This window comes from Mastigoproctus giganteus, chromosome 8 (assembly GCF_048544385.1).
Source record: "Mastigoproctus giganteus isolate SK-2022 chromosome 8, ASM4854438v1, whole genome shotgun sequence".
In the NCBI taxonomy this organism is placed as follows: domain Eukaryota; kingdom Metazoa; phylum Arthropoda; class Arachnida; order Uropygi; family Thelyphonidae; genus Mastigoproctus; species Mastigoproctus giganteus.
The window spans coordinates 229701214-229727777 of NC_143582.1; the positions used below are offsets into that span (position 1 = coordinate 229701214).

At 36.3% G+C, this 26564-nt stretch overlaps 1 protein-coding gene across 1 annotated transcript in view; it reads right to left on the reverse strand.

Moving 5' to 3' along the window:
* The window catches only part of LOC150082406 (putative ATP-dependent RNA helicase DDX5), a 361473-nt gene that overhangs the window by 94348 nt on the left and 240561 nt on the right, over positions 1-26564 (reverse strand). The window contains exon 12 of the mRNA XM_090379268.1: positions 22633-22692. Coding sequence (XP_090235394.1) covers positions 22633-22692 — 60 coding nt within the window. The remainder of the gene's footprint in view (positions 1-22632; positions 22693-26564) is intronic.

The following is a 26564-nucleotide window of genomic DNA, read 5'->3' on the forward strand; positions in this document are numbered from 1 at the left end:
ATTATTTAAGATTTAAGTAATCAGAATCAAGGTGCAACATGGGAATAACTGTGTAACAATATTTATCCTATCAAACTTCCCTGATACAGTAATATGCTTTTGGCAGCATTGAAAAATTATTATGCATGATGAAAATTAAAGATTTCACAATAAATTCTTGTTGACAAAAGAATTTGATCTCAACATACAATTAGATGGCATAGTGTTGGCATATATAAAATATTCATTCTGACCTTCAAGTTTAAGAAATACCACATTTTCTTCTCTGATTTCCATTTGCTGATGATTCTTTGAGAAGAGTTATGTGTGCAAGTGTCTTTCTGATACTAAGTAAGCTATAGAAATAAATCTTATAAATCCTGTATTTGTGTGCATATAAAGCAAACTAAATAACTGTGTGTATATATATATATATATATATATATATATATATATACACATGACTTTTCTGTTTGTAAGAGGGGATGGGAGAATGGAGACTGGAATAAACCACGCTGATATCAACTAAGTCAATGCAAGTAGAAAAATCTATACTTCTGATCAATTCTTTTCTCTCAAGAATCAGCTTATTCAATTCACAATATATTACAACCTAAGAATGTTTACCCCTTTTAATAAAATTTCCTAATAAGCTTATAGCAGAAAAATTATCAATTTAAATAAAAAAAACCAAAACTTTTTGCATGCCAGATGTCTGAAACCAACTATAAAAATGAAGTACATAAAATTCTCTTTGTCACTCAGTGTGCATTGAGTGACTATATTAGATACACCCACCCTTTTCATGAAAGGGAGAACTTCTTCATTAAAGCATCATGTTTGTATAATGTGATATATAGCAGGTGGGCAGATATGTGGGAGATGCTTCATATGTGCAATTCAGTGTGAGAATGGGCAAGACAAAAAATTTAAGAAACTCTCAATGTGGCATGGTAGTTGGTATAAGATATGCTGTAATGCACCCCTGCTGAGGTTTTCTGGTACAACTGTCTTAGGTATTGAGACTGTTTCAATAACCAAATAACATCCAGTCAAACAACAACCAGTTACAACAGTGGTAACAAACAAGGTATTTTATAACACACCACACACACACATTATTGTGGATGGGTGGGGAATTGCAACCAATAACCAAACTGTCATCTGGAAAGATTACCTGTAATTTCCAGATCATCTGGATATTACTTCTGAATAGGCACATTGCTTTGTAGCTTTAGTGTATCCATCTGCAAATGGGTTCTTCCAGCAGAATAATGCACTAGAATTGTACAGAGTTCTTGCCTTGTGACAAGAATTGTAAAGAACTGGTGTTAAAAGCATACCATAGATCTAAAATATTTAAGATTTAAGTAATCAGAATCAAGGTGCAACATGGGAATAACTGAGTAACAATATTTCTCCTACCAAACTTCCCTGATATAGCAATATATGTCATCTATATGTGTCAAAAGCATACCATCCCTATGGTATGCTTTTGACACCTCACTAGGTTCATGCAATAACAAATCTGGGCTATTCTGAGGACTAAAGGGTGCAGTGGTGGGGGTGAGAGGACTAGTCACTGATATGCAGGTGTACCTAATAAAGTGGTCACTCAGTGTATATTGTTTTTCTTTCTTTTTTATTTATTAGATCAGACATATTTGAGATTGGAATGCACTGTGGGAATTTTATAGTGTCTCCGATTTTTCTTCTCTCTTCCACTCAAGGCCATTAAAATGTAAAAAATTAATCATGCATGTGTGTGATGATAAATATTTACTCAGTGAAGTCCTTAAGTAACCTTCAAGCATTCCTTAGGAATGTTCATCCATATTCCCAAAATATGTAGTCCTTCAAAAACTAGTGCAAAAAAAAAAAAAGAAAAAAATCTTAAGTTTGCATAAGTAAACCTATTTATGCCCACCAGCATCTTCTTTGATAGACACATCAGGGAAATATCTTGCAGATTGATTGTCAGTTTATAATAAGTGTTGCTTTGTGAGTTCTTTCCTAAATATACATACAATTTTACTTGAGTAGATCTAGAAGTGATCTGCAAATGGGTTATTTCAGCAGATGGATACTTTCAAATACTGTGTGAATGTTGAATTGCTGTTAACAACAATTCGAAACACACATATTCAATAATTTAACAACAAGAATGTAAACAACCTTGCTTGTGTGAAAAAGCAAGGATGTTTACATTCCCACTGGAGAGTTAATGCTACTGCTATTAAAATCTGGATGCTTTTCATTTTATAAAAAAAAAAATCCCTTCAATCCTATATTTATTATGTTTATTTTATGTTGTTAATACATATGAATATGAGATAGACATAGAGAGAATGGTATGTAATTAAATTTATGATACAGATTTATGGGCTTGTGCCATTGCCATAACAATGTGTACACTAAGCCCATAATATAATATACTGAGTTAAATCTATGGAAAGTGCATGGGTAGATCTGTGTTAGCCTGTTAAAAAATATGTATATAAGATAATATACAAACTACTTATCACTGCATGTCTACAACAAACCCACTGACTGTTTCAGAGGTCAACCACTCATACTGAAGTGAAAAACATAAGGAGTTCTCTGTTCCTGCGATAATAATCAATACGCAGTGAGGCATTAACAATATATTAATTGGACCTAAAGGTTATATATCAATATATAAAGTTTCAATTTTTTTTTTTAAAAATGGTTCATATATTAAAAAAATGTATGTAAAGTGTACACTTTATTATTATGAGTAGAAGTAGTAATAGTGGCATATAATGCAAAAAAAGCAAGGGTTATAAAGCATCACCCAAAAATGAAAAAGCAACATCACCTGTCTATCCCTTCCAATAATTTTTATACTTCTTCCTGAATTTATTCAAACTGTCCACTTCCACAACAAAGATGAAAGTTTGGTCCAACAATCAACTACCCATCAGCTGAAGACAAACCTACTGCAACCATCCTATCTCAATATGAATTTATGCCCTCTCATGAGGGATCTCAGCAAGAAAAAGAATACCATCAGCATTCAGCTTGCTCAATCCATTCAAAGCCTTAAGCACCTCAATAATATCACATTGCAGGTGCCTAGTCTTCAGACACTGCAATTTTAAGAAATGAAGCCTGTCTTGGTAAGACCACCCTTTCATTCCCTTCAGAAATCTTGTTGTCCTTCTCTACACCTGTTTCAGCAGATCACGTCCTTCCTAAAATGAGGCCACAGAGCTGTATGAAGTAATCAAGAGGCAGCCTAGCTGCCTTATACAATTGGACAATTATTTCCTTAATCCTGCTAGCAAAGTTCCTGTATATCATAGAAAAAACCCCATGAGCTGTCCTCGCAGCCCACCTAAAATGCTCAGAGAATTTCATATCATATCTACCAGGTCTTTTTCATTTCCCACTACCCTCAGTGTAGTAACACAAAGCTGTTACATTAATGTGGGAAATTGTCTGTGCTACTTACATGCAGTATCTTGTATTTGTCAATGTTAACCTTCAACTGCCATTTCTCTGCCCATCAACCCCATTTTCCTAGATCTTGTTGCAGTAGCTTACTCTGATTACTATCTCTGATTACTTACTCTGATTACTATCATTAACCACAGTGCCAATCTTTGTGTCATCTGCAAACTTTAAGCCGATAAAACTTAATCGATATTACAGTAAACCCTTGCTAATCTGGCCACAGTTTATCCAGATGTCGGATAATCCACATCAAAATACAAAAAATTCTTTCACAGTTGAGTACTGTACTTGGAAAGACACGGGATTTAGGAAGGCAGATGAATCATTCTGACTGCACGGAGAGAGACGGAACATACATCACATTGTCTTGCGTGTTGTTCAGTAATGTTGTTGTCTGAGTCAGATGGGTGGTATTGCTAATATATCTTCATTTGTGTACTTCTTTATATGTATATTTGATGCTACACAAAAGTTCCTGAAATGTATTTATAAAATAAATTAAACTCACCCTGGGTCTCACTCGCCACCGTCATCTTTGAAGTAGTTCCCTTGAGAGCGTAAATACCGATCCCAGTGCCTCTCCCATGATTTGAATGCATCCCGAAAGTCCTTCTTCGTTATAGTGTTCAGTACCACCTGCGATTCGATTTGGATATCCTCTACGCTGTCAAATCTTCGACGCTTTGGCTTGATTTTCATTCTTGGGAAGAGGAAGAAGTCGCAGGGGACTAAGTCTGGTGAATAATGGGGGGTGGGGATGATTGTCGTGTTATTGCATGCCAAAAATTATGCACAGTGAGAGATGTGTGTGGGTCGGCATGTTATCATGATGAAGACCCAGTTCTTTGTGTGCCACTTTTCTGGACGTTTCCTCCTAACAGCTTCCCTTAACTGCCTCAGGACATCGCAGTAGAACATTGCATTGACAGTCTGTCCAGGAGGGATGAATTCCTTATAATAATCCTGTCAATGTCCAAAAAACAGATCAGCATGGATCTCACATTGCTCCTCTCTTGTCTGGCTTTCTTCAGTCAGGGCAAAGATGGGCTATTCTACTGGGATGATTATTGCTTGGTTTCTGGGTCATATCCATATACCCAACTCTTGTCACCGGTGACGACTGTAGAAAGTAAGTTTTAATCATTCCTGGCCCGTTCTTGAAGATCGCTGCTAACTTTCATGTGATGCTGCTTTTGGTCTTCACTCAGTAACTGTGGCACGAACTTGGCAGCAATCTTTCTCATGTTCAACTCATTTGACAAAATACGCTGACCCATGCTGTACGATAGTCCTACAATACCAGAAATGTCATGGATGGCCTGCCTGCGGGTGTCACCGATCGCGGCCGAAACTTGCCACATTTTCCAGGGTGCTCCACGATGGACACCCAGAGCGATCGTTGTTATCAAGCAACGTTAAACTAGTAGTAGATCTGCATCTGGCCTAAATCATTGTCACCAAAAGCTTGTTTTAAATTCTTATGGGTTTCTGCTGTTGTACTGTTAAGAAAGAAACAAAACTTGATGCAAGCACATTGCTCTCTCACATCAGCCATCGCAACAATCACAAATTAAGAAATTGTTTGATTACAGTCATTTTGTTTGTCACAAAGCAAAGGTATTATGTCAGATAACTTTTCTATTACATCATACAGTAATTGCAAGGTACTGCTTCAGCCGTTTCTATTTCCCAGCATTGGAAGGGTATACACGCTCATTTAGTATCCTGTTATATATTCAGTGGCTCCATATATTCAGTTGACACCAAGAAAAAAAAGTATAGGTGTTGCTCTGTCCCAGGAAGGGCTTTCTATGTGTGCAATTGCTGATAAAATAGGCTGCTACAAGTCAACAGTATCCAGGGTGTTGAAATTAAAGCATGAAGCAAGTGATGTGAAATGACCAAGGTATGTCTGCCAGGGGCAACGTATGATGACGTTGTAGAGCGCATATCATCTTTTAAGGGCACTAAAGGTGATATAGTTGTACTCGTTGCCACTAATGATATTAAGAGTAGGAGACCGGCAGAATTATTTAACAAGTACAGGTAACCGTTGAAAAAAAGCCGTGAATTAGGGTTGAATTTGAAAGTGTCTGCAATTCTGCCCAGACACGATAGGAGGGAGTATATGATGAGAGCCTTGTCGATCAATTCAGCCCTGGAAAGATTGTGCAAGGCTCAAAGGGTAAAATTTTTTTCAGCCTGGTCTGTACTTGTTAACAGGAGAGACTGCTTCTACAGGGATGGGATACACTTAAATAGAAGGGGTGCAAAAATATTTGCTGATGTTATCGAGGCAGTGTTAGGTGGGTCAGAAAACTGCTGGCTTGGGGGGATACAAGGACTAATAAATTAACAGTAGCCACTGGCAGAGGTGAAAGCGATTCTTGTACTCCTTTTATTGGAATGAGCAGCAGCTTGGAAAACAAGATGCAGGATATTTCAGAGACTGCTGGGAGTCATTGCAGTACAAGTAAACACATGGGTTGTGTGAGGGTAGCTAAGAATAGGAACAGGTGCATGTATACTTGCGTGTACACCAATGCTAGGAGTTGGGTAAATAAATTTGATGAATAGAAAAGGAGGAGGGGTGATAATATTAGTTAAGAAACACAAAATCCAAGGAAGTGAAGCCAGTCGACATTGCTGGACAGTGCAGTGTCGAGTCAGTTTGGTGTGATATAAGTATTGGGAGATCAAAATTGAGAGTAGGAGTGTGCCTAATGACTATAGACCTAATGATGACTCTGATGAGAATAATAGGACTCTGATGAGTATAATAAGAAACTGTACAAGGAAATAGAGTGGGCCAGTAAATCAGAGTCTTATAATGGGGGATTTTAATTTCCCACATATTGACTGGAATTTGTGGGTTGGTCACTCACACACTAGCAAGGCTTTTGTGGATTTATTGGATGACTGTTTTCTACATCAGCATGTTCGGAAGGCAACTAGAGGGATTAATACTCTTGATCTGATTATCAGTAGTGATTCTTCATGCATTAAGAATCTGCAGATAAATGAACCACTAGGTGGCAGTGATCACATCGTGCTGAAGTGGGATTTACTCAAAGAGGTAACTACCATCAGGGGTATAAAGGGAAGGGTTTTTGCTTTCGTAAAGGCAACTACGATGGCCTGAGACAGCATTTAAATTCTATACAGTGAGACCAACTGATGATGTTACCAACAGGAAATTCAAAATGGGAAGCATTCAAAGAACTTATCTTGGAAGTTACTAGGCTTTACATACCAAATAAGAGAAATATTGTTCAAGGTTTAGGCCTAAATGGATGTCAGATGAACTAATGAGACATATGGCAGGGAAGAAAAATGAATGGGATACATATAAATTAACATATGACACAGAAGCCTATGATAGATATAAGCTAGTCTGTAACCAAGTTACAAAGGAGGTTAGGCAGGCGAAGGCAGATTACGAGAAGTCTTTGGCAAAGGATGCAAAGAAAAACAGCAAAGAGTTCTTTACTTATGTAAACTCTAGAATGAAGGGGATGAATCAGATTGGTCCACTTGATATCGATGGTTCAACTGTTGAGCTCAAGTAGCTAACCAACTAAATGAATATTTTGCATCAATATTCACACATGAGGAGTTATTCAGTGAGGGGAATGCCAGAGGTGAATACACCTCTGGCAGTAAGCTAGATAATCTTGTAATAACTGAGAGTAAAGTGGAGGAGAAATAGTTGAAGATAAACACGAGGAAGGCACCCGGGGTGGATGGGATCTATCCAGTTATATTAAAGGAGGCAGCAAAGGAAGTAAGCAAACCCCTAGCCATAATTATGAGAGCTTCTTTGGACTCAGGGGAGGTACCCATGGACTGGAGATGTGCAAATGTGACCCCAATTCACAAAGGAGGATCAAAGGCTGACACAAATAATTATAGACCTGTTAGTTTAACTTCGGTTCCAGGAAAATTAATGGAGGCACTGGTTAAAGAAGCACTGCAGGATCATCTGGACAAGAATTCAGTTATAGCTCAGACACAGCATGGTTTTGTTAAGGGCAGGTCTTGTCTGACCAATTTGATCGGATACTATGATGTAGTCACAAAAGAACTGGATGCAGGGAATAACTTTGATATTACATACTTGGATCTTAGAAAGGCTTTTGATACTGTTGTGCATGGAAGACTGCTGCACAAATTGGAGAAGTGTGGCATTGGAGGCAAATTGCTGCTATGGATAAAGGGATGGTTGAGTGGCAGAAGACAGAGAGTGGTAATCAATGGACACTGCTCAACATGGACTAATGTTATTAGTGGAGTTCCTCAGGGTTCAGTGTTGGGTCCATTGTTGTTTTCTGTATTTATAAATGATATTGATGATGGTGTATCAGGCTTAATGTCCAAGTTTGCAGACGATACCAAGGTTGGCAGGGTTGTTAAGGACACTATTGATACTATGCTGCTGCAACAGGATCTGGAAAGGTTGAGCAGATGGGCTGAGAGGTGGCAAATGAAGTTTAACATTGACAAATGTAAAGTACTACATATGGGAAACAGTAACTCTAGATCAACGTATCAACTCTGTGGTACTACGCTGACAGTGGTAGAGAATGAAAAGGACCTGGGGGTAATTGTGCAGGCAGATATGAAGTTCTCTGAGCAGTGCAGACGGGCTGCTAGAGTAGCTCATGGTGTCTTGTCAATGATATACAGGAATTTTTCTAGCAGGGACAGGGATGTGATTATTTCCTTGTATAAGGCATTGGTCAGGCCACACCTTGAGTACTGTATAAAGGTCTGGAGGCCTCATTTCAAGAAGGATGTAGAGCTGCTGGAACGAGTACAGAGAAGGGCAACAAGATTAGTGAATAGAACAAAGGGTTGCTCTTACAAAGAAAGGCTTAAGTTTTGCAAATTACAGAGCCTGGAGACTAGGCATCGGCGAGGTGATCTGATAGAGTGTAATAAGGCTTTGAATGGCTTGAGCATGCTCAATGCCGATGGGATTCTTCCTCTTGCTCAGAATAATCACCTGAGAGGGCATAAATTCAAATTGAGGAAGGACGGATGTCGGATAGATGTCCAGAAATTTGCCTTTAGCCAGCTGGCAGTTGGTTTGTGCAATAGACTCCCATCGCTTGTTGTTGAAGTTGATAGCCTAAACAAATTTAAGGCTCAGCTGGACAGGTATTTCGAACGAACGGAGGGGTGAAATGGGAGTAGTAGTTTTTTTTTTTTTTTTTTTTTTTTTTTTTTGGCTGATGCTGAATAAGCTTGCTTTCTTGCATCATATGCCTCTACTAATGCTAATGCTAATAAGGTAATGGTCAGGCCACACCTTGAGTACTGTATACAGGTCTGGAGGCCTCATTTCAAGAAGGATGTAGAGCTGCTGGAACGAGTACAGAGAAAGGCAACAAGAATAGTGAATGGAACAAAAGGGTGCTCTTGCGAAGAAAGGCTTAAGTTTTGCAAATTACAGTGTCTGGAGACTAGGCACATGCGAGGTGATCTGATAGAGGTGTATAAAGCCTTGAATGGTTTGAGCATGCTCAATGCCGACGGGATTCTTCCTCTTGCTCAGAATAATCACCTAAGGGGGCATAAATTCAGATTGAGGAAAGACAGATGTAGGATAGAAGTGCAAAAATTTGCCTTTAGCCAGCAGGTAGTTGGCTGGTGGAACAGACTTCCATCCCTTGTTGTGGAAGTTGATAGTCTAAATAAATTTAAGGATCAGCTGGACAAGTATTTTGAATGAACGGAGGGGTGGAAATGGAAGTGTTTTTTTTTTTTTTTTTTTTTTTTTGGCTGATGCTGCATAAGCTTGCTTTCTTGCATCATATGCCTCTGATAATGCTAATGCTAAAAGACCTGGAGCAGGCTGTAAGCGGGTGACTACGCCTTCCCAAGATCAATATTTGAAATGGCTATGCCTTCGTAATCGCCATGCTAGTGCTCCTGATCTAAAACTGGACTTTGAGATGGCCTCAGGCATTGAAACAAGTGCATGAACTATCCAAAGACAGGTTACAGAATTCGGTCTGCATGCCTATTGGCCCAAGAAGAAGAGCATTGTTGACCCAACAAATGAGGAAAAAGCAATTTGCTTAGGCTAAAATGCATGTTTCATGGACAAAAGAACAATGGGACACCATTTTTTCTGACAAATTGAAATTCAACCTGCATGGCTTGGATGGGAAGCGATATGTTAGAAGATGGAAATCGGGGGCATACCATCCTGACTGCATAACACCAACCTTAAAGTTCCCCACTGGTCAGATGGTCTGAGGTTGCATAACAAAGCAAAAGGGTGGGGCAAATTAAGTTTATTAACAGAATGGTGTATTCACCATTCTGTTAATAAACAGAATTGAGTTGAATACACCAGAGGTGTATTCAACTCTAGCAGTAAGCTAGAGAATCTTGTAATAACTGAGAGTAAAGTGGAGAAGAAATTGTTGAAGATAAACACAAGAAAGGCACCCGGGGTGGATGGGATCTATCCAGTTATATTAAAGGAGGCAGCAGAGGAAGTAAGCAAACCCTTAGCCATAATTATGAGAGCTTCCTTGGACTCAGGGGAGGTACCCACAGACTGGAGATGTGCAAATGTCACCCCAATTCACAAAGGAGGATCAAAGGCTGACAAGTAATTATAGACTGAGTTTAACTTCTGTTCCAGGAAAATTAATGGAGGCACTAGTTAAAGAAGCACTGCAGGATCATTTAGACAAGAATTCAGTTATAGCTCAGATGCAGCATGGTTTTGTTAAGGGGAAGTCATGCCTGACCAATTTGATTGGATACTATGATGCAGTCACAAAGGAACTGGATGCAGGGAATAACTTTGATATTATATACTTGGATCTTAGAAAGGCTTTTGATACTGTTGCACATGGAAGACTGCTGCACAAATTGGAGCAGTGTGGCATTGGAGGCAAATTGCTGCTGTGGATAAAGGGGTGGCTGAGGGGGAGAAGACAGAGAGTGGTAATCAATGGACACTGCTCGTCGTGGACTAATATTATTAGTGGAGTCCCTCAGGGTTCAGTGTTGGGTCCATTATTGTTTTCTGTATTCATAAATGATATTGATGAGGGTATATCAAGCTTAATGTCGAAGTTTGCAGACGATACAAAGGTAGGCAGGGTTGTCAAGGACACTACTGACACTATGCTGCCGCAACAGGATCTGGAAAGGTTGAGCAGATGGGCTGAGAGGTGGCAAATGAAGTTTAACATTGACAAATGTAAAGTACTACACATGGGAAACAACAACCCCAGAGCAACCAACTCTGTGGTACTACACTGACAGTGGTAGAGAATGAAAGGGACCGGGGGTGGTTGTGCAGGCAGATATGAAGTTCTCTGAGCAGTGCAGACGGGCTGCTAGAGTAGCTCATGGTGTATTGTCAATGATATATAGGAATTTTTCTAGCAGGGATAAGGAGGTGATTATTCCCTTGTATAAGGCAATGGTCAGGCCACACCTAGAGTACTGTATACAGGTCTGGAGGCCTCATTTCAAGAAGGATGTAGAGCTGCTGGAACAAGTACAGAGAAGGGCAACAAGATTAGTGAATGGAACAAAGAGGTGCTCTTACGAAGAAAGGCTTAAGTTTTGCAAATTACAGTGTCTGGAGATTAGGCACCAGCGAGGTGATCTGATAGAGGTGTATAATGCCTTGAATGGTTTGAGCATGCTCAATGCTGATGGGATTCTTCCTCTCGCTCAGAATAATCACCTGAGAGGGCATAAATTCAAATTGAGGAAAGACAGATGTAGGATAGACGTGCGGAAATTTGCCTTTGGTGGAACAGACTTCCATCGCTTGTCGTGGAAGTTGATAGCCTAAAGAAGTTTAAGGCTCAGCTGGACAGGTATTTTGAACGAGTAGAGGGGTGAAGTGGAAGTGGTTTTTTTTTTTTTTTGGCTGATGCTGCACAAGCTTGCTTTCTTCCATCAAATGCCTCTACTAATGCTAATGCTAATGGTAAATGCAGAAACGTACACTGCTATCGTGGAGTTCTTGAAACCTGTTATTGGAGATCACCAAACAGACATCCAAAACTGCATTTTTCAATAGGACTCAGCACCTTGCCACACAACAAAATTGGTAAGTTTTATGCTATTTAGATTTAATGATGAGTTTGTTGTCTTGTCTCACAAGGCTTAAAACATACACCAATGTTTTCCCTCATTTTTTTCCCTTAAGGTGCAGTCATACCTCAGAAATGCTGGCATTACAGTGTTGGCCTGGCAGGCAACAGTCCAAATTTGAGCCCTATTGAAAATTGCTGGTACATAATGTCGCCTAAAATTGCTCAGAAGAAGCCAACAAGTAAGGTTCAGCTGCAGGAGAGCATTGTAAGAATGTGGTACTACAAAATTGGGCAACTATATATCCAGAAGTTGATTAACTCTATGCCAGATTGTCGTAAGGCTGTAATTGCGGACTCAATATTTTCTGATTTACAGTATATAATACTATTACGTTAACTTGTCATTTCAGTTTGTACATGTAAATGCAATAAAATGGATGATTGGTGGTCATGATTGCCATTTGTGTGATTTCTCATATTTCCATTTTTTATGCATTTTACTCTTTTGGAAGATATTTAGGGCAATTAGGTATATCGGGTGGTCTTTTTAGTGGATTTCATTCACAGAGATATATATCCCATCTAACAAATGCATTTAGAGCATTTCTGCAACCTACAATGCAGTGCAAAACACATTATTTGCAAAATTTACAAGTGATGCAGTTTTCTTGTCTGCCACTGTATAATGGGTTTATAGTTATGGGCTTTTTCATTTACATGAAAGAGCAACAAGGCTCAGTATGTCCTATGTTATTAATCAATTTTAAAAATAAAGAGAGGAATTACATCACTATATGCAGGTAGGATGTTTCTTCACTAACACTCTCCTTGAATTTAAACGAATATTAAAATAACAATAAATTCTACCTCTAGAGGAAATCCATTAGCGATCCAATATACTGGCATCTGTGGTCTGAGAACTCTAAACCCACCACCAAAATACAGCAGACCTCCAACCAACGATGAGTGGGAGAAGACATTGTGCTTATAAATTAAAAAAAATTCCAAAAATCTTAAAATTTTAAAACCTTATTTACTTTTCTTAAGTGGATGGGACTTTGACCTTAGTTGTGATTACAGGATAGTGAACTAAAAATTAAAATGAATTGCTGAATTTATATATGAGAGATTATTTGCTGTCGTTGTTGTTATTTGGTTTTTAGGAGCATTAGCAACTAAGGCCATATTGCTCCGGGATATGCGGTGGTCATTCCCTGACCTTTCCGCACCTCCGTATTTGGTGGTGACGGGCTCGAACCCTGGTCTAATCAAGAAGTGTGTGCTACGCACTGCTGCTCCTTCCCACCTGGCTACGGAGGCGCCTTATTTGCTGTCATGGTTGTTGTTGTTATTTGGTTTTTAGGAGCATTAGCAACTAAGACCATATTGCTCTGGGGATATGCAATGGTCATTCCCTGACCTTTCCGCATTTTCCGTATTTGGTGGTCATGGGCTTGAACCCCAGTCTAATCAAGAAGCATGTGCTACGCATTGCTGCTCCTGTCAACCTGGCTATGGAGGCACCTGCTGTCATGGAGCATGTGAGTAAACAACCAGGAATTGGAAATAGGATAGGGGCATCGTACATTAATGACACACTAGACATCATATGGGAAATGTTGAGTATAAACTCTTTCCCAATAAACCATATAAAATTGCCTATTAAAGTAATTTTTGATTTGATCAAAATTTTAATCAAACATTTCCAGTGGAACTACATCACGTTCCAATACAAAATTTACAAACAGATTTTTGGATTACCGATGGGTCTAAATCTCAGTGTTCTCATGGCAGAAATTTACCTGTCAAAAATTGAGCAGTTATATTTATTACCTTTACTTCCTTAGATCACCTATTACGGTAGATATCTAGATAACATCCTTTGTATTACAGATTCAACTACTATACAAGAAATCCTACATGCTTTAAAAAATTTAATGATCTATTGTCCATGTTCTTAAATTTTACCCTTTCCCATAGCATGAATGGCATTCTGTTCAAAATTTTTAGGAACATAAATACACTATGACAGCGACCATCCCTTCATGTATAAAAGATCAATCATGTTAAATCAATTCCTTACTGCATTTAAGTATTCTTCATCTGAATCGGCCTTAAACACTGAAATAGAAATATTGACAAACAGATTTCGAAATCGTGGCTACCCCCTGTCTGTAATTAGACATATCAAAGAACAACGGTAAATAGGTTGAACCAAATTATAACTCCAAATAACAACAGTAATAAGAAAAAATATTTTATCTCTGTACCTTACATTGAACATTGGCATAAACAACTGAATCAACTTTTTAAAGACACAGAATTTAAAATTATTTCTAAACCTACGCAATCATTCTATCCAATCTTCTGTCACGTTTCATAGGTTTCTGTTTTTTCATTATCTCTGGTAATGCACAGCTATGCTTAAGTTCACCCAATAACTTGCAAATACAGCTCAAGGTACTTCTACAGGATCATAGGATTATCTGAGCATCATATGCCTCTACTATTAGCAATAGTAGAGGCATATGATGCAAAAAAGCAAGCTTATATAGCATCGGCCAACAAAAAAAAAGTTATATCTTAGTTTCCACTTTTAAATATATTATACTCTTCATTTTCATTTCTTAGAAATTAATAGATTTATTGAGGATGGAGAAAGAGAAACTAGACATACCACTATATCTTTGCCTTTATGAGGTTCAATTTATTTCTTTATTCCATCAGCCATTTGCTACTTCACTATTGCCAAGTTTCATTGTGCCTGAACTTAATATTTCACATACTGGGCTATATTCACACACAATTTACCATGTCCAACAGAAGGGGTTGCCACTTTCAAGGTCTTTATTCTTTCCTAGAGGTCACTTATCCTGATCTCATCTCTCATTTCATCTTGTTTATATATAGTGAGCATGTGGTTTTTAGCTTAGACACAGCTAGTCAACTCACAGCTTTCGATTTTTAACTTTGGATTTTATCTTATATCAGGTCACGATAATCAATGTGCACTATGCATACATTTTATAATATATAAAATTTTTTTATAAAATTAAAAACTTATACTAGTATATAAAAAAAATTATAGAACCAATTAATATATTGGTAATTAATATATGCAGTGGTAATGCTACACTGCATACAGAAACACACTCTTTATCATTGTTTTTCTTTTCAGTCTGAGTGGTTGATCTCAGAAAGTCACCCAGATTGCAGGTATGCAATGATAAGCATTTTGTATATTATCTTGTATATATTTTGTAACAATCTAACATTAATTTACCTATATGTACATCATAGATTTAACTATGATATGTCTATAAGTTATTCACTACTCTTTGCCAATACTAATACATATAGTCTAACATAATATATCATGTATCTAATATATATACACACATCTTTTTATGTACACATATACACACAAATTTCCATTATAACACTCCCATTCATGATACTATCCTGCTTCTTCTGGTCCCATTATTAATCTTATGAAGTGCCATGCAATTTTTGAATCTGCAGTATTCCCATATAAAATACATTCTGGCTTATATCGCTGGCTTTTTAGGTTCCAAGAAAAGAATAAATCTGGATCCCTTCCTTGAGTTTTGGTTTTGGAAAATGGATGAATGAGAAAAAATCTAAGAATTGTTTATGGTGTAGTTTGTTTACTTCATATAGTGTCATCTCATTTGCACACTCCCTTTGACTTTTTTTTTTTTTTAATTCAACATTGTTCACTCTCTTTCCTTACTGATGCAGTAATCTGTACTGTGTGTGTGTGTGTGTGTGTGTGTGTGTGTGTGTGTGTGTGTGTGTGTGTGTGTGTGTGTGTTCAGCATGGCTCAATAAATTCTATTAATGAAACCATTATTATTATTACTACATTTATAGTATATAGCAGAGCTATGATGCTCAATATGTTCTGTGTTGATATCAATTTGTAGAAGAATAAGAGCAATTTACCTCGACATGATATATAATAAGAGAAATTTAACTCAATATGATAAGTAATAAGAGAAATTTACCTCAACATGATACATATCATATTGAGGTAAATTTCTCTTATTCTTCTACAACTACTACATTTACAGAGTAATACTCAAGGCAGGTTTAGTTTAATTTAATAAAATCTTTTTACAAATTTTCATTCTTTTTTTTAATAGCATACAAAGAAAGCTTGAAAATTCCAAAAAAAGCAAGTGTAGTACATTAAGTCAGGGGTATAGAGAACTAACACAGGCCCTGATGCAAAATGTATGTGGTTCCCATTCATTTGTGTTGAGTGTATGTCCACATAAGTGTGCAGGTTAAAAGGCAACAAGTTAATTGTAATGTATAAAAAATTATTATGATAAAAATTGAATACAATAAAAACATTTTATTATTTCAAGTTTGTAGAATCTTTTGATGATTATTAGAAATGAATTAACTTAATTAAAAATGTAATATTAAGGTCTGGGCCAGGGTCCTTGAGGAATTGCAGACCCAGATACTGCAGTCTTCCCCCCCCCCCCCCATTTGTTTGATCCTACAACTCTCTTACATATTCCACCTATCTCCCACTTATCTCCTCTGGTTTTCTTAGTACTTTCCCATTCCTTTCTTTGATAACCTTATCTCTTCCCTTTTCCACCATGCTCACATTCCTTACTTTCTCATTCATTAAATTAAATTAATTTTTTCTAACCTTTCTAATACTTCTAATTCCTCCCTTTCTTTATTTGTTATCCATACCTCCTCCTGTTATCCTGGTATTACTATTTTTAACATTTCCTTCTTTCTTTCCTCCATTTTTCTTATTGTATCCTCTGTCACCCATAGTTTCCCTAGGTCTTACTCTGCCTATATCCTATTTGCTCTTCAGCTATTTTCTTCATATCGTGTTTTTAAACGTACTGATTTACTATATATACTTTGATTATTCTTCTTATCATCCCTTTTCAACAATATCCTTTCCCTTCCTTTTGTCATATATTATAGGGTATCAACAAACCTCCTTTACAAAACAGAAATGTTATTGTGTGAATAGGGTATGTGACACAAACCTGAAACCACATCAAGGCGATAGAGGATATCTTCTAGTTTTAATCTGAGGTATTTGATGTGGGCACCTTTAGTTACTCTGCAATATATATACACACTGCAAAAGTCCCATCTACAATCTAGTTCTCCTTCCATATTCAGCACGACAAATCTCCAGCAACATGGCTGATTGCTTCACAAGTGCATTTTTTAAGTTCCATAATGGTTTCTAATATAAGATGAACACCTCATTCATAAATCTCTAGAGAGTAAAATCAGTGGATCACATAGCCCACAAAATTGGTTCTCATCTTCCACACACTTCACTGGAAACAGTGTTCAGGCATGCAAAAACTTCTTTGTGGTAATGTGGTGGAGCTCTATCTTGTTGAAAAATCACCATCATTGTCATCCTGCAGATGAGGCATAAGGAAATTCTGTAACATGTCTAGATACATGATGCCTGTGATGTTAGCTTCTCCAAAGAAGAAGAAAGGTCCGTACACTGACAAACTTATCATACAAAAGGCAGTTATCTTTGGACTGTCATGCTGGTATATCTTCAAATAGGCCTCTGGGGTTGGGAATATTCATATTCATAATAACTGCACAATCCTACACCAACCGTTATTAAATAAAATAAATAAATAGCATTGTGTTATATTAAAATAATAATGATACAAATAAATGAAATAAATAGAATGATATAATTACTGATAAAAAGGTAACTGTCTGTACAATAAAATATGAAATTTTAAACTGCAATGAATAAATTACAATAAACAATGTAGATAAAACACAGGATAATAAAACCGATAAAAGGACTAAAACACCATAGCTTTCAGAGGCATCCGCCTCCTTTTTCAACTGTTGAAATCGGTTTTATAAATTACAATAAACAATGTACATACCTGTGTTTTATGTACATTGTTTATTATAATTTATTCATTGCAGTTTAAAATTTCATATTTTATCGTACAGACAGTTACCTTTTTATCAGTAATTATATCATTCTATTTATTTCATTTATTTGCATCATTATTATTTTAATATGACACAACACTTTATTTTATTTAATAACGTGGTGTAGGATTGTGCAGTTATTATGAATGTCATGCTAGTATTCCAAAATTTCTTGTGGCTCCTTTGTTCCCCATATTCTCACATGTGCTTGTTTACTTTCCAACTGATGTGAAAAGTGTATTTTCATCACTAAAGGTGATCTGCTGCAGGAAATATTCACTACTGTTTTCCATAAGCTGAAACATTTCCAAAAATATTTCTATCTGTTGGTCAGTGGTGCATTATCCTATAGGCAAAAAAAAGACAACTTCCTAGGGCCCAATCAGAGGGACTCCCAAAATCACTGTTTCAAAAATTCATTGCTGTTTTTAAGTGATCTTTATTGTAAACTGAACTTTCTACCTGCGAGGTCAATGAACTTTACCTGAAGATTAATTTGAAAATTATGTTTGTTTTTTCCAAAATGGTTTTACTGATTTTGATGAAATTTTATATTTAGTTCTTATGCCATATAATCTGTTTGTTTTGTTGTCACAATAAAATGAAATTGAAAATGTTCCTTATTAGCTTTTTCTTTAGATGGGGTCCCCAAATTCCATTTTGCCTTGGCCCCAGGAAGGTATAATGTGCCACTGCTCTTGGTTTTTTCATCAATCAACAACTTCTGTATGATGTTTAACTTGAATGGTTTCATTCTCAGACAGCAACATAACATGATACACACTTTTGACCTTGACATGTTAAACTCACAACTGGCACATCATTTGTATTTCACTGGGCTCTACATAAAACTTTTCTGAACCAGCTCTACTGCATCGCCCACTGACTTTGTTTGACCATCAACTCAGCTGGAATGATTGCATAACAAGCACCCTTCATGAATTTTTTGTACAATGTAGAACTGTAAGTCAACTTATTGACTTCTTTTTAAATTGTGTTCAAAATTTACATATAACAGTGGTGACTTGTATGAAATTCACTTTCTCGGGGTTGGTAAATTCCATAATGATTACAGTTTTGCAATCAAAATGCCATCTACTTTAGCATGCACATTTTCCAGTTGATGAATAAAAACTTAAAGATATCCTCTATCACCCGGAAGTGGTTTCATATTTGTATCACGTGCTGTGGAAAGACGTTCGTATGTGCAATGTGTAATGCTGCATTTTTGTGTACTTAATGCTTTTATAAACTTGGAAAAGAAAGACAAATAGTTTCAAATTTATACAAGGGTGGACTGAAAAGTGATCAATTCATAAACTCAGCACTAAATGGCACAGTTCTACTAGATTCACCATGTAACTAGTTGCAGATGCACAATGTTCACCACAGTTTCTAGTTAGTAGGTGCATAATAGTCTTTCTGTGCGATCGTTGACTTAAAAGTTACAGTTTTAAATGGAGGCATGTTTGAACATGCTGTTCAAAACAACTGCAGTTTGCCTGGCAAACCAAAGGTCGCGGGTTTGTATCCCACCTCGGGCTTGGATCAAAGTACTGCAAAAACCTTGGGAGGTGCATTATGGCCACAGAAGCCGATGCGCCAACATCTATCAAAAAAAAAAAAACAACTGCAGTTAGTGAGTGTCTAAGTGCAAAAAATGTTAGACCATTTAAACATTATTGTGATTCAAGATGAATACTAGATTCGTCACTGATGTGGAAAACAAAAAGAGTCCAAGGAATTTAGCCATAAAACATTTCAAAGTCAGAAAGCAAAACGAGGCTGACTGTGGATGTTATCCACAATGAATTTTTGGAAAAAAAAATATAAGCCCACAGTCAATTCAGTTCAGTACATTTGGGCACTGCATAATCTTAAAAAAAAAAAAAAAAAAAAAAAGCCTGATAACACGGCAATGATTTTTAAACATGACAATGGCAACCTCACCACAGCCACAAAACATTGGCAAGGATTTTGTTACTAATTTGGTCCCAAGTGACCTTTTTGTTTGTAAAGCTGTCAAATAATATCTTCAGGGCAACTGACATGACTGATGAAGTTAAAGCAGCCATGAAAAGTTATTAGCCTCTCAGTCAAATGAATTATACTTGAACAGCATACTGAACTTGCTAGGTTCTCATTATGTTTCTTTGAATGATACTGAATGAGTTATGTGGGGTGTATGCAGAAAAATTATACATGATGCATTGAAGACAGTTTTTTTTTAATCAAAACATTTTTCAGAAATATAAAAAATATAAATTAAAAGTTTGGTGCCTGTGAGTCACTACTAAGAGGTTAAACTAAATCCAGCTAATTGATAATTTCAAGATGTGAATATTTGTTTACTAGTGGCACCTTTCTTCTCATTCCAGGCACTGAGGATGAGATCTCATGTACAAATTTTATAAACTATCATTTTCAGAAATTTATCATTTGTAGAACCATGTGTAAAGATTATTTAGAATACAAGTCATTCCATAGCTTGTTGTTCAACAGAGCATATTAAAAGATGAACGAAAAAAAGAAATAAAAATGAGAGGAAGTCAGTTAGCAGTGTCGCAACTTATTTGGTTTCAAAGATTGAAACTTAAACATTTAAATTATATTTAAAACATGAAAGGATAAAAATTGTGTTTGTGTTTGTTTATTTATTTATTCTATTTCTTTAATTTTCTAAAAAAACATTTGTTCTGAGGTCATAAGTATATATCTAGCAATCTTTACTTATTTCCCTTCATTGGCAAATGAAGGCAAAATTATGGAAAGATTTTAGGATAACCATAACAGCTAACAGAAAGTTAAAAATATATAAATGAAGCTTTAACAAAGTTTACTTCAGTTTTCTATGAGTGTAACTCCCTGACCATGCCAGTAATGGCATTAGAAATTGCAAGAATGTTGATAAAGTAATTGATTCTTTATGGGAATAGTCAAGAAGGAAAGGAAGCAATTTAGCTAATAGCTAAATAAATTGGGTAAATAAAATGAAAAATAATGATAAGTAAGGCAAAAAATGGTGGAATTTAGAAAAGATACAGAAATTACATTTCTGCTTTTGATTTTTGCCCAATTGCTAGGAATGTTAGCAACTGGACAAAAAATCAAAACACATGAAATAGCAAGTTAAAAGCATATAAAAGAAGTAATATATGTGTTAATTGCAGGTTTACATGGCTTATTACACTGTCCAAGTTAGAAAATGTTCCATTAATTGTACATAGGTAGACGGGAGGGAATTAGATGAGTATCTATGGTAATTACTATCTATAATTATTTACAATAATTATTATTAGAGTTAATTGGTTGATATTCATATCTGAGTGCAAGAGTTTACTTCTATTCTAAAAATCTTTAACTAATTTTGCCTTCAATCAGCAGAATTGACAGATATACACCTATGATCTCACACAAGGGCTTTATTAACAAATTAAAGTAAAATAAAAGTTTGTACAAATATCATATTCTATCTTTGCCACATTGGAAAAGACTGGCATGTCTTGAGAATAAAGGAATGTACAAAGATTTGATGGCATAAGTAACTATTTAATTCTGTATTAATATACATATAGTAAAATATATAAGTAAAGAATCAATTACTATTAAAACAAAAAATGTTACCTGTGGTTGATCTTCCTCCAAAATCTTGCAGAGCCTTGTAGACACTTTGGTTACGAAGGGTACTCCAGTCAAGTAGACTAAAGCACATTAATTTCCCTTCACATCAATGGCTTGCATTTCTGGTGACATGCAAACACTTGCAAGAACCAGCATGAGATGCACTCTTGAGTATTTTTTTTTTTTTTTTTTTTTTTTTTTCTCAATAGCTCCAGTGTGCAACTTGACAGACAACACAATGTCTGTCATTTCTGCCTGAAGTACCATGCAGGTGTTTACGTTCATTAAACTGTGTTAAATTACTACACCAACCACAGGTAAGAAAGAAAAAAAAGAGAGTTGGCATAAATGCCTAAGAAATGTAATATTCAGGGAATGACATGACTGGATGTATTAAAAAAAAAAAAAAAAAAAAAAAAAGGAAAGAAAGAACAAAAGGACAAGAGAGGTAATAAAAAAAAAAAAAAAAAAAAGAAGAGAAAGTGCTGGTGGAGGGGCACTGAACTATGAGCCAATCTTATGTCTGGCAGGCTGTTTATGCAACATTCATGAAGACAATGCTCCAGGTTCAGAGGCACAAAGTATTTTGTCAACCATTAAGTGCCTCTGCAAAAGAAAAAATAAATTAGATAGTTAAGGAGTTATATTATCACAACAATCTTTAAATTGTACTGTAATCTTTAAATTCAGAATGCACATTTAAAAGAGGAAAAACAAGCACACACACATACAAAAAAAAAAAAAAAACCCACGGGTTTTTCTTGTTTGTTTGTTTGTTATTTGGTTTTTAGGAGCATTAGCAACTAAGGCCATATTGCTCCGGGATATGCGGTGGTCATTCCCTGACCTTTCCGCATCCTCCATATTTGGTGGTGACGGGCTCGAACCCCGGACTAAATCAAGAAGCGTGTGCTACGCACTACTGCTCCTTCCCACCTGGCTACGGAGGCGCACACGGATTTTTCTCAGTTTTAGATTATTTTATAAAATTTACTTTTTTTTTTTTTTTTTTTTTTACTATTTCAATATCCATTAAAAAACTCTACAAATTTTATATTCCCACAATTATCTAATCAAAGTCAGTAGAGTGAGAAGAAAAAAAATTGCAGAAAGTAGTATATAGTATATCTTAATTGTGATTAAAAAAAAATAATAAAATAAAATAAAACAGGTGTATAACTCTGCTTGCATATAAAAGCAATCAATATCTGGTATATACACCTTACAAATTAGAAAGCAACAACTGTATTCTGTGCAAAAAAGCCTCATCCTACTAGACACAAAAGTGAGCTGAATAAATCTGGATTATAAAATTGCTAGATAATAAAACTGTACATATGAATAAGTCTAACAAAGACCCTCATAAAAAAAAAAAAAAAAAGGATTGTACTGATTTTAAAAGATTTATCCTCTTACGATATCTCTCCATGTCATGCCACACCCTGCTTTTCTTTGCAAGTTTTTATGATAAAATTAATAAAGCACATACCTAATCCTCTTGCAGCAACATCTGTTGCTATCAAAATTGGTTTTATTCCATATCGAAACTCTGAAATATAAAATTATGCACAGATAAATAATTTTGTAATAAACAAATAACATTTTGAAATTTGGAGTCCAGGATTTCCAAACTCAAAGGCAAAATTTCTTTAGACAGCATTGTCTTGATTAAGTCATTTATTAATAGAATTTTCATAATTTATCCCTTTCCTTTATCATCTGACCTATAAACACTAGTGCAATTCATGCTAAACAAAGGCTATGATGCATAATTTTCACCTACATATGCCAACATTATTTTTTTTTTGTTTTTTTCTCATAAAAAAATATGTTATCCATATATATATTTTTTTTAATGAAAACCCCAAACATGAGAGGTATTAGAACCTATTATGATGTGGTTACAAAAGAACTGGATGCAAAAAATAATTTTGATATCATATATTTCGATTTCAGGAAAGCTTTTGACACTGTTGCAGATGGAAAAAAAGTAAAGTGCAGCCATTATCAGCCCACTGCAGGATGGAAGCCTCCTCAACAATTCATGCTGAGGGAAATGGACCATAATCTGCCACGCTGGTCCAGTGCGGGTTGACAGATCGACCATATTCAGCAGTCAGGGGCTTGAACCCCGGTCTACTCAAAGAGCGTGTGCTACTGCACTCTCGCTACTGCCCACTCGGCTACAGAGGCCTGTAGATGGAAGACTATTGTACAAATTGGAGCAGAATGGCATTAAGGGTAAGTTGCTACAATGGATAAAAGGATGGTTGAGTGGGAGAAAACAGAGGGTAGTAATCAATGGGTGCTGCTCTTCGTGGACTAATGTTATTAGTGGAGTCCCACAGAGTTCGGTGTTGGGCCCACTGTTGTTTTGTATATTTATCAATGATATTGATGAAGGTATATCAGGCTTGGTGTCGAAGTTTGCAGATGATACAAAGGTTGGCAGGGTTGTTAATGACAGTAATGGCAGTGTGCTACTGCAACAGGATCTAGAAAATTTGGGCAGATGGGCTAAGAAGTGGCAACTGAAGTTTAACCTTGACAAATGCAAAGTACTGCATATGGGTAGAAGTAACCCCAGAGAAATGTACCAACTGTGTGGTACTACACTTAAGGTGGTAGAAAATGAAAAAGACCTGGGAGTAATTGTGCAGTCAGATTATGAAGTTTTCTGAGCAATGCGGACAGGCTGCCAGGGCAGGTCATGGGGTTTTGTCAATGATATATAGGAATTTTGCTAGCAGGAAAAGGTGGAAGGTGGAAATGGGAAGTTGAATACTGCGTGCAGGTCTGGAGGCCTCATTTCAGGAAGGATGTAGATTTGCGTGTACAGAGAAGGGCAACAAGATTGGTGAGGGGAATGAAGGGATCCTCTTACCAAGGGAGGCTTAAGTTCTGCAAATTGCAGTGACTGGAGACTAGGCACCTGTGCGGTGATCTGATTGAGGTGTATAAGGCCTTGAATGGGTTGAGCACGCTGAATTCTGATGGGATCCTACCACTTGTTCAGATTACGAACCTAAGAGGGCATAAATTCAAATTAAGGAAAGACAGATGTAGAATAGATGTGCAGAAATTTGCCTTTAGCCAGTGGGTGGTTAATTGCTGGAACAAACTTCCATCTGTCGTTGTGGAAGTTGATAGGTTAAATAAATTTCAGGAGGAACTGGACAGGCATTTGGAGGGAATGGTCTGATTTTTTTTTTTTTTTTTTTTGGCTGATGCTGCATAAGCTGATACACTTGCTTTCTTGCATCACATGCCACTACTACTACAGTACTTAGTACGTGTATGGGTTGAAAGCTGAGAAGATGAAAGAAAATACTTTTCTGACATTAGACGAACTTCTGTAGATAGCAATTTTCAGGAAATACATATGAAGGTTGTTCCAGAAAATGGAAGTTGACTGAATAAATGAGGAAGAAGAAAAGTTGGTTCTGTGAGTTTGAAGTTGGACAGTAAGGGGATGTTGACTGGTTGCAGCACATGTTCAGACTGCTTTGAACATGTGCTGCAACCAGTCAACAGCACATGTTCAGACTGCTTTGGAAGAGAGAGAGTGGGAATTATAGAAGCCAATTCAGAAAAATAGTGCCCATGGAAGTATCTATAGAAAAGGCATGCAGCAGAAACAGAATGTCTATGAGACAGAAAATGAAGAGACTCTGTTAGAGATGAGTCATTGATTAACTAACTGCTCTTTTCTGAATGGCATCCAGAAGCCTGTGAGAGGTTTTTGTTCCCACAACCCCAGATGTGGGAACAATATTCCATGGTAGGGCAGATTTGTGATTTGTACAGAGTAAATAGCTGTTTGGAAGAAAAGTACCGAACAGCAAGAGTGAAAGAGAAAACCCAGTGTTTTAGATGCAGAGGAAGCAATATTTGTCATGTGCTTATGCCAAGAGAGATTAGAAGTCATGGTAATCCCCAACAGAGATATATGATCTTTCCTAGAAATCAGAGTGTCATTGAAGGTAAGAGCTGAAGAATTCTTTTATGCAAGATATAAGAGTTTTAGAAGGATTGAAGCCAACTAAGTTATCTTTGCTCCACTGGAGAATTACCTGGAGATGAGCATTTAAAGAAATGGCAGTATATATTCGAGAAGCTGTTTGTGTAGGACAAGGTTTCTCAAACTGGAAGGTGGAATGCAATGTACTACTATAAACAAAACTATGGATAGGATTTGTGGTCAATGGAAGAAGGTCATTAATATACAAGAGGAAAAGCATGGGAGAAAGAACTGAACCTTGGGAAACACCAGCATTAGTGAAGTTAGAAGACTAAGAATCATCTACCATCACTCACAGTGAGCAGTTAAAGAGAAAACTAGTAGCCCAATTACAAAAAACAGTTGGCAAACCATAAGATGGATGCTTATACAAAAATTTGCCTTTAGCCAAATTGACTGATTGCTGGAACAAACTTTTATCTGTTGTTGTGGAAGTTTACAGCTTAAATAAATTCAAGGCAGAACTAGACAAACTTTTGGAGTGAATTGGATGGGTGAAATGGGAAGGGATTTTTTTTTTTTTTTTTTTTTTGCCAATGCTCCATAAACTTGCTTTCTTGCATCATATGCCTGTACTAATGCAAACACGATCAAAAGTCTTTAAAATGTCAAGAGCAACTGCTTGAGTTTCACACCAAACGTTTTCATTGAATTTGTCCTTAGATGAGTAACATAAGCTAGAATGTAGGAGAGAAAACTATATACATTTTTATAGTGCAAAACACAAATATGACCTTAGAATTTTGGTATAATATCTGGTTTTGTGAGAAAATTAACATTTTTTTTTCACTAATTTACTAACAAATCATTTAACAATTAACATGAATTTTTTTGAGCTTAAAAAGGTTTTAAGCCTTGATTTTCACTTTTATCTTGCCTCTCTAGCTTCTCTTACAAATATCCAGTGGCAATCAGCAAAGAATATTTACACTTCACTTGCATTAATACCATTTTTTTTCTAGCCAAGAAAAATGTCCAACTGAAGTCTTTTCTCATGTTCCTCACTGGCATTGTGCAAGCTCTGGGAAGGGTGTTTATGTAAAAAATTAATGTTTAAGGTCACATTACAACTGTTTTTTCTGTAGGAGATGCAGGAGTTGGTTAACAAGCTTCTCATAGTTTGTTGAGCTTTCATTTCCTAAAATGTTTGACAAAGTGCCTTGAAGGTATTGCAACTGCTACCTTTTCATGTATATTAATGGCATCATCAAATTTTCATTTCAAGTATTGGAAACCTTGTATGTCTTTCTCCATCCAGTGCTTTCACAAAGTTTTTTCAGTAAGCCTAATTTGATATGAAAAGGGGAATAAAATCTTTTTTTTTTTTTTTTTTTTTTTTTCAATAAGTCATAGATAGAGAACGTTCTTTTTCCCAGGAATATGATGTGTTGAGGCAACCA